General features: G+C 33.4%; 1 protein-coding gene across 1 annotated transcript in view; it reads right to left on the bottom strand.

The window, feature by feature from the left end:
* The window catches only part of LOC133190245 (receptor-type tyrosine-protein phosphatase epsilon-like), a 91,683-nt gene that overhangs the window by 68,413 nt on the left and 6,729 nt on the right, over window positions 1-16,541 (bottom strand). Inside the window, exon 2 of the mRNA XM_061325754.1 lies at window positions 5,893-5,990. Coding sequence (XP_061181738.1) covers window positions 5,893-5,950 — 58 coding nt within the window. The 5' untranslated portion in view covers window positions 5,951-5,990. The remainder of the gene's footprint in view (window positions 1-5,892; window positions 5,991-16,541) is intronic.

Here is a 16,541-nt window from a genome sequence, read left to right on the forward strand (position 1 = left end):
AGATGGCTTGAAAGGGTGTGTCTGTGAATGCTTAGATCTAGCAAAACACTTCGCAAAGTTAAGCATACTTGTGTCCAAATCCTTTAAAAGTGGGGGCAATCCCTAATCCTCGCACCCTTCCTTTTTGAATCTAAAAATATATACCATACTGAGAGTTGTATATAGCGGGAATGTTATTTTATTAGTCCTTAAAGGCAAAACTTAAGAAATGACTTATAAATTTTTTTTTAGATAAGATTGTTTCGCGATACAGCTGTGATAAATCTTAGGAACTTCTAAAGTTATAACTTAGGCATATCTTAAGATAACTTAGGAAACGTTTTTGAAACAGGCATGTCAAGCATTCAGTCAGATCTATTACGACGTCCATATTACCATATAAGAGAATGAAATTTTGTTTTGTATATAAAGTGGTTATTACAAATATGCGTGTTACAAAAATGTATGTTGAAATCTTCAAAAGCTATCGAATTATTTGCATACGTGTACTCGTACATATGAACATTGATCAACACTGATCAAGTGTATACCGGGACCCGGGATAGTCTTATTATAGCTCTTGCTTTGTCAAATCATTACTTTCATACCCCTTGCATTTAAGAAAAACAATGTTATAAAAAAAATAATAATCTGACATATAACAAGTATACATGTAGCGTGTGCAATTTATTTGGCTAGGGGCATGTGCACACGTGGTTCGAAACTGTAGGGGGCTACAAATGCGGCCATAACTAGTATATTTTTGAGGTGTTATAAAAAACAAATAATACTCACAAAAGCTTATAAAATTGCCGTTCTATCGATACCTTATATGCCATGTTTCATCCACCAACAACGCCACGACATCGATGAGAAATACGTTTCTAGACGGGCATTTTCTTCGAAAAGGATAGGAAGTTAATGAATTAAAATAATTAATTCTTTTAGTTAACGCATTATGTTTACCTCTTTATTTGTTGTATGCAATAAGTATCGACCTTACTAATAATGACTGTTTGGTTGTCACACCTGTGCATGTGTCGTGCGAGGTACAGCGGTAAGGTAAATTACCGAGAGTCGCGATGTGCGGGGTGATTCGGAATACCCTAAATGACGGTGGTCCATTGAATTTCTACTAGTAAATCAACCTGCCAAATCTAACATGGGCCCACATAATACGACTAAATTCGTTTCATGAATGAACTGGTTCTTAACAAATACATGTACAGTATACAATATCTTTTCTTTAGATCTGTTTGTTTATTATTTTCAACCACAATCTGCAGTACATGTATAGTTACACGAAATCCATGCACAACGGCGCTACACCTGTCAATCAAAATCTCTCGATATTGTGAACTCAGTCTGGTGTTACGGCAGCATTTCCGAAGTGATTCAAAATTCTATCGGCTAATTCTAATTTTTCGCGTTGAATAATAATATTTTGGAACAAAGTTGGAATTAAGGCTGGAGCTGCATGCTGTGAATTTATCACACCTGCAGTCTTCCCTTCTTACATGTATATGAAGCATCTGTTGAGTAATGAATCAGAGAGCATAATATGCGGAACAAGTTTGATTGAGATTTTTACTTTTCCTTTAAGATAAAATGATTAATAACATAATTTATGCATCTAATAGATACATATAAATGTACATGTATAGCTTTTTAAAAACAAGAATCTGTAATTGAAAATGTGAATTAAAGTGAAGAGTTTAGGTAATAGTTCTTAACCAAAATTTAATGAAAGTTCATTCCTTCCTAGTCTCTATATAACTTTTAATTACGGCCGTGCCCTCTCCCCTTCAAAAGATGTCTAATACATGCTTTTAAATTCTGTTTATGTATCAAGAAATTTCCACAGGTACTTGTGGACAGGATCCCCCCCCCCCCCCCCCCCACGATCACTGGGAAGAACTCAAAGAAAGAAGACTCTTGAGGAAAAGATATTTTGATTCGACTTATAGACTGAAATAAACCGATATTCTCTTTTTGCCACTCTTTCCTGGTGCCCTGGGACTCTGAATGTACGATCAGTATTTTTCTCACAGGTCCGTTGTACGGATTGTACGGGGGGGGGGGGGGGGGGCAGACCTTCTGAAAATAGTCTTTTGTTGTAGTTTTAATATGTAAATTTTGATTTAGTTGCTGCTTGCACCCTCCCCACTCTTTGTTTCTCTACGATCATACATAGGCGAATCCCAGCAAAAATGTAATGACCCCCCCCCCCCTCCAACACACACTTTTTTTTAAATGTGTATTGCGATAGGACTTAAAATTGGAAAACATTTTCTGTATATCTCTACATCGAAAAATATAAAACAAATATTTTTTTTTTATATTTCCTTTTTAAAACAACATAGGTAATTATGCATAGCTAATTAAATACTGAATTAAATATTTATCTTTGCAGACAATATGCTCTGGGTTATAGAACATGATGTGAAAGCGTATCGTAATGCACCTTGTAATCCGTTGGATTTTCAGATTTAAGGCCAATGCGAAAACCCAAAGACGCCGACATTTTATTATGCTACTGTAATCGAAGATCCGGGGGGCATACAGTTTTTGTCCTGTCCACCTGTCTATTTGTCTGTTAGACTGTGTTAGCCTCTTTGTGCGCAAAAACTTTAACTATGCCCATAAAATTTGATTGGTTGGAACTACTGCTTTCATATTTCTTATGTGTATTCCTAGTAACAAGGACTTCCTTCAGGTACCAACATATTTGACCTCTTGACCTTGAACTTGGAGTTTGATCCTCTTTCGCAAAATTTTACCAAACTATAACCTTGGCCAAAACTTTTGAACAGTTGGTGCTATGGCTTTTATACTTCACATCTGTATCCCTTGTGATAAGTCTCCTCCTTGGGTATAAATATGTTTGACCATTTGACCTTGACCTTGGAGTTTGACCAACTTTTAAACAACTTTAGCCTTGACAATAACTTTTGAATGACTAGTACTAGGGCTTTTATATTACATAGGTAATTTTCTTGTGACAAGGCCTGTCATTGTATACCTTTAATTTTGACCATTTTACCTTGACCTTTGATTATGTCCTACTTTTGAAAAACTTTAACCTTGGTTTTAACTTTTGAACAGTTGGTGCTAAGGCTTTTTTAATACCACATGTGTATTCCTTGTAACAATTAAGACCTTCCCTCAAGTACAAACAATTATGTTCCCTTGACCTTGGAGTTTGACCTTTTAAAGAAATTAACCCTTGGCCATAACTTTTAAACTGTTGCTGCTGTGGCTTTCATACAAGTATATATTTCACAGTATATTCTTTGTTCAAGACCTTTATTTGGGTAATAGCATTTTTTTTTTATCTTTTGATCTTGACCATGGAGTTTGACTTGCATTTGAGAAACTTTTAACTTTTGCCATAAGATGCCATATGGGGGCATCAGTGTTTCAAAAATCACATGTTGTTCAGTATCCAAATTGGGCATAAAACATTTACAATGATCCTTTAAAGCAGTGAGTTGAACCTAATAAATTACGACTATAGAAATTATGATAATTTATTTCGATGTATGGTCTAAAAAAAACGTTTATTATACCTCTGTGAAAACTAGCTTACAAGTGAAAAATCACTAGTAAAATAGAATTTGATTGGCCGAGAAAGTCACGTGTCCATCATGTTTGCCCTGCAACAAAACGTCGTGTTTCACGATTGTGACGTCACAATTAAACGAGTGAGGAGTTAGATTGTTTATAGCGACGCTGCTAACTTCGTTCGCGCGGTAACAACAACTTAAAATTCACCCCAAAAAATCACCTTAATTAATGGAATTGCATACAGATATTAGATTAAACGTTCTTTATTAAAATGTTTGCACTTTTCAAAATTCGTTTATGGAAATACAGCTAACATACGTCATGAGACGTCACAGTCTAGACGTTCCAAATGTCTCGTGCTGTTTGAAGAGGCGGATCTTAAAATTAAGTGAACAATGCACTCGCCCAACGGTCGCACCGTCAGCATATTATCGTTGATTGATTGTGTCGATTTAAATGTGTAAAAATGTAATGGTGTTTGAATGTTACTGGTGTGATCACACAAACTTGTCACGTAGGATTTTTTTTTAATGAAACGAGGCTATTGGTGTACCTGTAACTTGCATCTCTTTCATATCGTTCTCATCAAATGCATGTTTGCTTTATTCATTGGATCTCCTTTGTAATTCCTGCATTTTGGTTAATTCGGTATTATAAACAATTTATAGCATAATAGTGAGGGAGACATAAAGATTTCTTCGCAAATGAAAAATCATATTTCTCTCGGGCGTTGCCTTCGGGGAGTATGATTTTTCATGGGCGAAGAAATCTCCAAGTTGCCCTCGGGGAATATGATTTTTTATGGGCGAAGAAATCTTCATGTCTCCCTCACTATCATGCAATAAATGCAAACTGTGAACTTGTCAACTGCGAAACACACAAAAGGGTATCGCTGATATCATACAGAGTGTATCATTGCCTTGATCAGGAAGCAAATTCAGGGGTTTTTTTTTTTTGGGGGGGGGGGGGGCACAGCCATACATTTTCAGTTGACAGTTGAGGGGGCACTACTACCATAAATTTCCTGACAAGCAAAAAAAGGTCACCAACTACCAAAAATTCTTTGACAAGCAAAAAAAAAAAAAGAAGGTTATCAGACGTTTCTATTGAGGTGGCACAAGCTATAGTACCTATGTCTACTATAGTAATCTATATATCGGCAAAATTATTGGGGGGCACGCCCCCCCCCCCCTCCCTCGGTTCCTACGGCTTTGTTGATTAAATTTAGGGTCACTAAGGAAAGAATGTTTTGACTGGATGAATGGTCTGAAAGAACATGTGTTAACTTGTCGAGTCGGTAACACATAGATGGGGTTTGCTTATAACCAGAATGTGTCATGGTTTGATGCAAGGTCATTTGAACGAGTTCAAGGTCATCAACGGAGAAACAACATTCCTTAACTGTCTTTCTACTGGTGAGACATTGCAAGTTGATACCCCTTACAAGATTGCTTATAACCTTAGAATGTGGCATGACCTTGACTCAAGGTCACTTCTTCCTGTTCGCAGCTCCAACGGAAGACCTACTCGTTGCTTTGCAACGAGCTCTGCTCTAGTTTTTTTATACATTTCTACAGCTATGATAAACAAAATTAACACATTAAATGAAGACTGTGGTCTGTCTACTACCTTACTTAATTGACACAGTTATTTTTTCGAAGAAAGTCAAATGACATCTGTGTTCAAAAAAAGTTTGTTGGCCAATGCAAGCTGGGATATTTTACTTAATAAGCCACAGTCAAACATTGTAAATAGAAATAATTTAATTTTGGTTGTAACGAGTCATTTGACTGGATAAAAAATTTACTTTATATCATTAAAACTGTGCTGCCTATGTCACAATGACTTGTGTCAAAAAATGAACCAATCTGTCTGACATAACATTTAAATTTTGTACAATTTAAAGTCATTTTTAAGGGCAATCATCTTATTTTCTTATACTAAATGAATGAAAATTAAATTATAAGGAATGAATTTAATAGCTACTCAATTTATACGGTATAAACTGGGTTGGAACAGTTTACATATTTTTATGTACATAAATCGTGAACTGCCCCAACCCAGTTTATACCATATAAATTGAGTAGCTAGTAAATTCATTCCTTAATTAAAGCAGCTTTTTGGATTCAGATGTGATTACATACCCTTTACCATTAGATAGTTACCTTCAAGTTTTAAAGACGTCTACAATTGGGTAGATGAACGCAGAGCAGATATGAACAAATAACTTGATATGATATATCCTTGGAAATGGTTTCTCTGATGTTATAGCATATGCTGGTGGTAAAATAGCTTAAAAGAAAGAGCCATTTGCTCAAAAAGAGGAACATCTGAGTGCCAACTTACCTATGTTACTGATGGCTGTGGTGTTTGGGCCAGGCTCTGTTGTTAATCCAGGCGCCATGACAACACCCCAACAACCATCCAATCATTGCTTCCAGCACCTACAAATAGCCATACATAAAAATAGAAATACATGCAATTAATTTTGTACATGAAATCATTGAATATTTCACAGGTAAATCACTGATACATAATAAAACAAAAAAAAAAGCAGGAGATATTTGGGTCATGTGCTTAGGTATAGAGAGCATAACAAGAATAGCTATGAAATGGACTCCAACAAGAAAGAGGAAATCTGGAAGAAGAAACAGCACATGTAGGAGGACCATTGAAACAGAAATGAACAGGGTAAGACTACAACATCACCAGAATTGTAAATGATAGAAGCCAAGGGATAGACCATGTTGACACCTTATGTGGAGATTCAATGCATGAAGAGAATTAATTAAGTCTAAGTCATATAATTAAACTTTCACACTAAGGACAGGAGTAAGCTTTGATGCACATGAACAGATGAAATGCCTTAATTTTCTGAAGTTCATATTGGCAAGAAGCAACTCAAACAATAGCTCAGTAAACAAAAATCAGAATTCACTAGATGCCATTAAGATGCTGACCATCTCAAAGAACCCCCCTTTAATAAATGCAAAGGGCATTGGGGTAAAAGCGGATTTGCAAAGGACAATAATTGTTAGAAACTTATTCAGACTCAGAAAACCTTTCCTCTTTGTGTAAGAATTTGCTACTTGTATTTTTTTTAATAAGAAAAACAAGAACCCCTTTCCAGCTTTGAGTTAAATCTTATTGACTTTATGACAACCAAAAATATGTAACTGCAAGTAGTCTACCCCCTACCCCACCCCATCCTACCCAACATGGAGTTTCACAAAATCTCTTCTGTCTTGACCTTCGACCTGATTTAAAAATAATACCCTAATTGATCAAACCAATCTACGGGTGAAGATAAGTCAGGTTTGTCCAATGGCAGAAATTATATACTTCAGACAAAAATTTTATAAAAAAGATCACAAGGTCACTGCACATCCCTTTTCAGGTAAGGTATGAGCCAAACTAGGCCAAGTGAAGAAAAGTACATTCTATCAAAGGATTTTACACAAGGACTTGTTCTGACCTTGGTCTTTGACCCAGACATTTATAAGAAGGTCAATGGAGCAAAGCAAACCTGTTACAAGGTTGAGGAATAAATATTCCAGAGGATTTTATACAAAGAACTTGGGTGTAGGCTAGCACATACTGTATACACGGTATTTTGACAGATGTCCATTTTGCATTCATCTTGAATTATATGACAAACTTGCAACTCTCCAGATTATAAGTAACATCATCAACAATTTTGTAAGAAACTGACATATATTCTGTCTAAAATGGACTAAAGAAATCAATGTCTTAACCTAGGCAGAAAAAACATTAATTCTGTAGAATGCAGTCTCACAGAGAGTATTAAATCTCAGAGAAAAGAGAAAATGTGTTAGCTAGAATATGACAGACTTGTAATTCAATCTAACGTACCATATAATTCTTCCTTATAACCATTAATCCTCTGTCAAATAGCCCTGCTCTGATTACTGGCTAGGATGATGCCCTTAATGATGATGCAACTTGTTCTTATGGAGTACAAGTTTTATAGCAATGAAAGAGTTAACAGGAATACTGATTTGATTGGTTAGAGATACATAACACAAACAAATTTTCTTATCTCCTATACAGAAGAGTTACATTGCTATTTTTTCAATATTTCTTTCAATAAAAATCTAATTAGAAAATTTTTATTGTGTAAAATGTAAAAATAAACTCCTGAAATTGTTCACAGAAACTTTACAGTAACGAAACATATTATATATCTCTAGAATGCTTCAAAAACTATATTAAACTATAAAGTTACATTTTCTCATTTTTCACCAAATTATGTGGCTTAATGGCCAAACATAAAGTTGTTTATCTAAACAAATATCACTTCTTTAGTGAAATACCACTTAAATTATTTGAACTGATTGGTTGACTAATGTGTTCAAGTTTGGTTGGCTAATTATGCAGATAGTTTGAAAAATTACTTGATTTCCTAAACATACAGTCAAACCTCGTTATCTCGAAGTCAAAAGGACCAAGAAAATTCTTCGAGATAACCAAGGATTTGAGATATCCAGGGTAAAATACTGAAGGAATAACCAGTTCAAAATGAGTTCGACATATCCATGTATTTGATATATCCGTGTTCAATATACCGAAGTTCAACTGTATTATCTGCTTTTTAAAAAAAAATGTTCATGTAATAGTTCTTGTGAATTTTCTAATACAGATAAAACTAGAAATATACCCAAAGGGCATAAATGCCCCCATTAAAGGTATATTGTATTGCAACATGAAAAGAAATGCAAAATGAGGAATTGTGGGGTCATAGGGAAGGTCAAGGTCAGAAAATTATGGCACAGTTGAAAAGGTAAACCAATATATATTCGTGTACAATTTTGACAAAACTATCTTAATTAGTTTCTTTGAACTTAGCTAAGTGCAAAATTGGAGAAAGTTATGTCAAGGTCACAGGAAATGTCAAGGTCAAAATATGATAACACAGTTGAATAGTTCACACCAATATGTATCAGTGTGTGAGTTTTGAAAAAAAATATCTTGAATAGTTACTTTGAAACTGAGCTTAAAAATTATGGCACTGTTGAATAACTCTCACCAATATGTATCAGTGTATGAATTTTAGTTAATACATCTTGAACAATTTCTTTAAAACTGAGCTTAACGCAGCATGACAAACGGAAAGACAGTAGGATGCTGTGAGGGATGAAAGGACAGAAGACAGACATGACAAATACTAGGTATATGCCCCGGCCATATTCAAATAGAAGGAGTATTGACCCTTTGATAAGAGAGATAACTTCCCAATATAAGTCACAAACACTGACTTCCTGAATGCCTCTTGCTAATATTTTTGATTTATTATAGCAATTGACTGAAAACATTTGCACCCAGTTTGTTCTTAGATACAAATTAGGATATTTCTATCTCTTTATAAATAATGTTAAAAATAAACTAATTAATCAATGTACCATATAAAGTATTTTCATTATAGGTACAATTATTTTCATAAAAAATAAGTTAATCTGTGTCTAATTAAGTTTTCCCTTTCCACACATGCAGGCATTTCTTAAAATCCACTTTCCAAGTAATAGAAATTAAATTTACAACTATAAAATTATCTCTGATGAATTTCTTTGTTCACGTTAAAAAAAATGGAGAACATTTTTGTTGGTGATGTCCACAGTGATAAAAAAAAAAAAAAAAAAAAAAAAAAAAAAAATTCCATCGTTTCACAAATGGTTAATGGATTGGTACTTGTATTACTTTAAAAAGATACTTTGAGTTATACTAAGCTTCCAAACAGTTAAAGTTGTCAACCATTAAATTATTACCCAACTAAATAATTATCCAATCAAACTTTGACATTTTTATTTTTTTTGATGAGATATTGATCATTAGGCTGATATGATTTAACCAAGGACCTATATACAGTCCCTGAAACGTTCTACTTTCCCATTTTTCCGTTCGCTCACCGTTCGTTCAGCGTGCGTTCACCGTTCGTTCAGCGTGCGTTCACCGTTCGCTCTCCGTTCACAGTTTTGCGTTCACCGTTCACCGTGCGCTCGCGTTCACCGTTCACAAAGCGTTCAGCGTTTGCTCTTCGTTCCGTTTACTTTGCGTTCACCTTGCGTTCAGCGTTCACCTATCGTTCAGTTTTCATTGTCATTCGGAACTCCGAAGTGAAAGGACTTATCTTTTTGTAGTTAAGGAGTTACAGGTTTTTTTAAATTTATTAACTAACATATCGTGTTTGAAGAATCATTATTTCATGAGGAAAAATATCTACAATATATATTTTTATTATTCTAACTTAGCTGTTAGGTTATTTATTAAATTACTCTGGAAAATAAATGTTGTTACAAGCACATTCTGTACCTATGTAGAACGATGCTGAAATATTAAATTTAACTAAGGGCAATGTGCAAATACTTCAAACACTGCAACATTTTGTTTTTTTGTTAAAGACGACAAATCGTTAATGGAGATATAATTATTCAAGTCAAATAATTACGCAGCAAAATTACGAAAATATTTATTTCTACTACTTTTTTTTTCAATTACAACAGAAAATATAATAGAACTAGTTCTGAGAGTTATACATAGTACTGCGGATATCCTGTTAATTTATTATCTTTAGAACGAATTAAAATGATAGTGTGGTTAAAGGAAATATTTATTTAAAATGTAATGCACTACAGAATTTCTCTACTGTAATATGTAAAGTCTATAGCTATAGAGAAAAAAATCCTTCTTCACCGTAACTTTATATGTTTGCCATTCGATATGATTAATACCCCCCCCCTTTCACCCTAAATCGGTGACTTAGTCAGTACCGTATTTCCAGAATATTTTAAATAACATTTAAAAAGAAAAAGCTACGGTCTTTTTAGAACAAAAATTTCAGTCTCAAAACAAACATGCATCTAAAAGAGTCACAAAACAATAGTAGATCAAAATGTACACGTGTCGGCGGTGGTATTTGAAATTGGCAGAGAGTATGTTTCACATTCAAGTGTTAATGCCCAATGTATTTTACTAATTTATTATTCAAATGTTGGAATCAAATCTAGAAATGATAAAAATAAATGTTATAACTTGTTGGAAATACTCGCACTTCGTCTTCGATGTGACGAAACTTTCACACCTGCACAGTGTCGAATGATTTTGATTGACAGGACAAGCACGTGGACTTCGTGTGAACTTGAAGCAGGAAAATAAAAACGAGTATGACTGTCAAACAAATGGATATGATTTGTTGATAAAAAAAAAAAAAGAGTTACTTTCACTGTCTGATATATTTAGAAAAAAATTCAAAGTTTTTGTTTGATATAGGTACAAAACATTTGGTGAAGCCTGAAAGGAGGAGGGGGGGGGGGGGGGGGGGGCTAAAACTGAATAGTACTCTCTCTCTCTCTCTCTCTCTCTCTCATTTGTCTGTTTAATAAAAACTATAACACCATATTACTTAAATATCATGTTCTGAAAATTGAATTTATAACATTATATGAATATGTATCTTTGTATCATCTTGCCCGAGTACATGTATAATCACGGCCATCTAGAGATACATGTGGACGTCTGCTCAATAAATCATAATGAAAAATAGAAATGACACATAATATATTATTGTATTAAAAATCTAAAATACGAGCGTATAAATGTAATTAATTTTTTTTTCATTACTTTACACGAAATCGCCTTGACACGGAGATATATATATGAATATAAGTTACAACCGCTTTAATTCATTCTATAAATCATAAGTTTTCTCTGATTTGTTATCAAATAAGAATAAACATTTTAATTTTCCAACTAAAAAAAAATATCTTTTATACTTCAGCGTTCGGCAACAATTGCAATGTTTTAATGCGATAAAAATCGTGTGATTAAAAACTTAATGTGCATGCATCGTCTTTCTTAGGACAATTTTGGAGAATTTATTTTATTGACTTATTTATTCATTCATTAATTTGTTTAATTATTTATTATTATTATTTTTTTTTTTTTTTTTTGGCACCTGACATTATAATACAATAAAATAGTTTCGATGCAAGGAAAAGATCAGAGGCATTCCGAATATATCGTTCATCTTGCGTTCACCGTTCGTTCACCGTTCACTTTGCGTTCGCGTTTGCGCTCCGTTCGCGTTCTGCGTTCGCTCACCGTTCAGCGTTCACACATCGTTCACCAAGTTGCGTTCAGCGTTCACACATCGTTCACTCACCGTTCGCTCTGCGTTCGTTCACCGTTCGTTCAGCGTTCGCTCACCGTTCAAGTGGGAAAGTAGAACGTTTCAGGGACTGTACTAGTATATAGGTCCCTGACTTAACTCAATTGCCTAGTATAATTTTTTTACTGATCTCAAGGTCAAAGGAAAGACGAAGATCAAAAAACATCAGGGGCAAAAAAACTCCTTATGATATATTGTATCTGATTCTGAGGTTATATGAATGAATCTTTCATATGATTCTGGAAAATGCCCAGCTAGCCTAAATTCGAAGTCAAGGTGAAAGGGGGATATTCTGCATGGTTACAATTGAAATGATTACTTGATATTTACAGGATGTTCAAGTATTAAATTGTAGTTTCATAAAACTATCTTTAGAACTACCAGGTCTAAAAATTAGTAGCTCATAAAATGTGCTTAACAAACACTGGATGAAAGGACAGATGGATGGAGGATAGACATGTATGCAAGGACTGTTTTTAAAATATGGATGAAAAACACTGGCTATAAATTAGCCCAGCAAAATGAAAGGATCTTGCATAATCTTCACTTTATAAGCAACAGCACTGACAGAGAAACTTCTAAAGAAGTCAATACCCTAATGCCGGTACATGACCACCCTATCTTTGCCGCAATAACAATGCTATAAAGGGCCCTCGGAGACAGCACTGAATATCTATAATGGGAAATCAGACTGTTGTGCCATAGTAGTCATTTGTAGCTATTGTGATTGCTATAGGTGTTATTATATCATTATAGAGTGATTCTGTTAGAGCATAAAAGGAAATGAGTTCTAATCGCCTAACACAGCTAACGATGACAGGACATGATTAGTGGTTACAAGGCAATAGGAACCATTAATTCTAGTTTTCTTTAGGACATAAATTAACTTTGATCTTAATACAACTTCCTGGCCCTAATCAATCCCAAGAATAATAGATTTTTGATTTTACTTGATTTAAAGGTTATTTGCATAAGTAATACGTGATATATGCTGCATATTTTTTACATGCATTTGAAAAGCTAAGATGAATATGTGAGGAAAAGACCTGCTCCAAAAAGTTTTAACTTAGTCACTCATCTGGTAAATTTATTTCAGATCCAGCATCCAAAGCAAATCTGGATGTTAAAAGTATCCCGGTAGACTATACTTTCATGTAAGATTACCATTTAGATATTTGGTCCAGTTAGTGGGGATGGACTTTCTCCTTAAACTATAACCTGGACACTAAAACTAAGACCATACAGAGGTACAGCACAAGTTCATCTAAACTTTGTCAAAGTCAGCTAAAAACCCTTAAATAATTTTGAATATTTTAAACCCCTTCCCTCCTTTTTTTCACAGCTACTACACTGTTTACAGATATACAAATTATTAATCAAGAAAAAAATACCTTAATTGATAAAGCCTACATTTATTGTAGCAATGGAAAAAAAATTTGATTTAAATATTCTACTTAAACAATAAAATGCTTTCTTTGGTTGTTAGTACAGGAATTAATGTCGCAGCTGTTGCAGAAAAAAATACATAACCCGCGTAAGTGGGTTATGTGAATTTTTTCTGCAATTGCTGCAACATTAATTCCAGTACTAACAATCAAAGAAAGACATTTTATTGTTTATATTTATATCTTTTTAAAAAAAAAAAAACATTCAAAGTAATTCAAATATGTTAAATATTGTATAATAGATGTGTATGTCATAGTATGCATAATTGATGGAACAGCCATAGTTTAAGAAATCTATGCAGGTGGCTTGCTAAGTGTTGTTTATGGACTGATTAACAGCAATGGTTTTTATAAGAAATAAAGGAAATAATATACAGTGGATGTAAATATATGGCAATTATGGGCAGCATCTGCAAGTATAATCTAATGTGAGGGAACCATTGAGTTTTATTTCAAATGGGCAAGAATTATTGGAAGAGTAAAAATTTGAAAAAGTTATTTATAGATTCCAGAAGGGTGGACTTTGACAACAAAGGATGTCAGTATAAGCTCTCCTTGTCTATGACTATTTAGATGTCTTGACTATATATAGAGCTAAAAATGAAAAGATTTGCAGGGATGTTCTGCTACCTTATTTAAATTGACTTCTGTTTCTTTTCAGGCAAAGTTAACTTCAACTGCATTAAACAACTATGAACTTCAAATGACAGCTTAGAAGGATTGATTTTTGAATAAAGATAGCTTAAGGTTCATTGATACTCTGATAAGAGAGGTAACTCTTAAGATAAATGTCTATATTCCTTTATAATATAATTTGCCTAGATGAAATGTCTTTTTTGTCCAAATTAGCCCAGCAAGCTGTGCTATAATTGTTTGTATTTTACTTATAAAATACATTTCTTTTGGAAAACCATAAGAGTTAAAGCAATATTTTATATGAGTGAGCAGAGGATTTAAGAAACTTAAGTTAAGGACAGCATTTGTCAGTTAGCCCAGACAAATACAGTGAATAACTTTTCTTTCTCAGGATAACAAATTATGGTCAATATAAACATCAAAGGAACCCATTAACAGAAATCATTACAAAGTTATAGTTTACCAATCCATTATCTGTCTGTATATTTCTCCATATGAGCCTTATATCTGACAGGTGCTCTTTTTTAATACTCTATATGAATGTTATTGATAAAAAAAAAAATGAAAATCCTAAATAGAAATTGGGCAATCTCAAATATTTGATATTTGCTCTGCAGACAAGTACATGTACTATAATAATTTTGCCTTTGACTTTTAAGAATATATACATATTAAGTTCATATAATAAAATGCTTCCAATGTTTTTTTTTTTATAGATTATATTTTAGTATCAAGTTTTTGGGATTTTTTTTAATTTAACATGCAGCTTCTTTATGAATATTCTTTAAAGTCAATTCTAGTATACAAGGAGTCAGAAGTTCAAGGAACTACCTAAGCAAATATTAGTTTCATTAATACTTCACTATAATTCCAAAAACTTCAAAACCACAAAATATTTACTGCCATACAAACTTAAAACATCAAAGCTGACTGGACAAAATTCAAGATTTTATTAATAACTTTCCCTTTAAGTTGTTTATAGGTAGCACATAAAATGGACCATGACCTTACACAATTTTCCTCAAAGAGCTAGGTTGACTTTATCTGTAAAATGGCCCTGCCCATATACTAATTAACTGACCATGTCCCAATGTCCCATTTCATTCATCAATATAAAATAAAGACTTAGTGCTTTCATTTCCTATAAAAAAAAATTTCCTCTGAGAGTCCAGGTATTGAAAAACAGGCTTTGTGAAATTGCAATGTTCTTGAATATACAAGAAAACAGGTGTATTTGAGTACCTAATCAGCAAATTACAATACAAGCAAATCAAAAAAATGTAAAATGGATTATAATCTTCTAAAACAGTTCTTTCATAATATAATTGAACATTTTGGATCAGAGGTTGGAGTCTATGCAAAATATTGAAAAACAGCATAAATTTTTAGTTGTTTTTGAAGGAATCTGCAAGATTTGAGGATAATGACACAATTTCATGATGTCATAACATGGACTAGCTAGAAAATTATGTTATTTTTAATAGATATGCAGTAACCAAGGGTCCAAGTGAAATTTTTTTTTAATGTATTTTCAACTAGAACTGAGCAGTTTTGATCTTTCAAAAATTTACAGGGCAAAAAATGACCCTAAGTGAACCTTGTTCTTTGATTATGAAGAAATCAAATCCCACTTTATCTTATTTATATCTTTAATTAATTACATCACAAGCTTCTGCTATTGGTTCCTGAACAATCAGATCTCATCTAACAAAGGCAGAAACCTCCAAAAAGAACACATTAATTTAACTGGTAGGAAAAAGCACATCATGGGAATAAATTGATCAATACAGGTAGACACGTGACACCAAACATCAGACTCTGAACCAAATACACCCATCCTTGTTACGAATTCCAAACCTTAATAAAGTCTCACTGCTCTATATGACAGATTTTTTTTAAGTCTTCATTTTTGCAAATATTTTTAAAAAAGTTCAGTCCTGAGGGACTGTTCGACTTTCACAGAAAACATTTCCTTTGTCTTAATGACAAAAATACCAGAGCAAATTGAAATTTTATGAGGAAAATCTGCAATAGCAGAATGAATTAAAATTTGAGCAGAAATGAAGTTTACTTGAATGAATTACAAGATTGATTTTAAAATACTAATACTTAAAGTTTTGAAACTTAAAAGGTATATGTTTGAAACTTTGACACAGGTAAATTAAATTTTGTAGAAAATGCAGTTTAGTTTGCAGTTATTACCAGCACATTCAAGTGACATGCCAATGGGTGAGAAAGACATGAAGTTGCAATATGTCATAGTCAGGAATGCAGGTGCAATATGTCATGGTCAGGAATGTAGGTGAAATATGTCATGGTTAGGAATGCAGGTGCAATATGTCATGGTCAGGAATGCAGATGCAATACGTCATGGTCAGGAATGCAGGTGCAATATGTCATAGTCAGGAATGTAGGTGCAATATGTCATGGTCAGGAAGGTAGGTGCAATATGTCATGGTCAGGAACACATGTGCAATATGTCATGGTCAGAGATTCTGGGTGCTAGCTGTATAAGCACTTATTTTATCAATCAAAATTTTTCTTCTCTTTTTGACATGCATCTCTGGATTGTCAGAATGATCCAAGATCACACTCATAGTTAGGATTTCCCTTTTCTGGAATTTTAAATTTATGTCTTTATTCTTATTGTTAATTAAAAAATAAGGTATCATTTTTTAAACATTTATCAGGATATGAATATGGGTTGGTCATGTGATCATGCAAATCCCATA

This window comes from Saccostrea echinata, unplaced genomic scaffold (genome assembly GCF_033153115.1).
Source record: "Saccostrea echinata isolate AGI-Se365-2 ecotype Australia unplaced genomic scaffold, CSIRO_AGI_Sech_v1 ptg000022l, whole genome shotgun sequence".
Taxonomy (NCBI): Eukaryota; Metazoa; Mollusca; class Bivalvia; order Ostreida; family Ostreidae; genus Saccostrea; species Saccostrea echinata.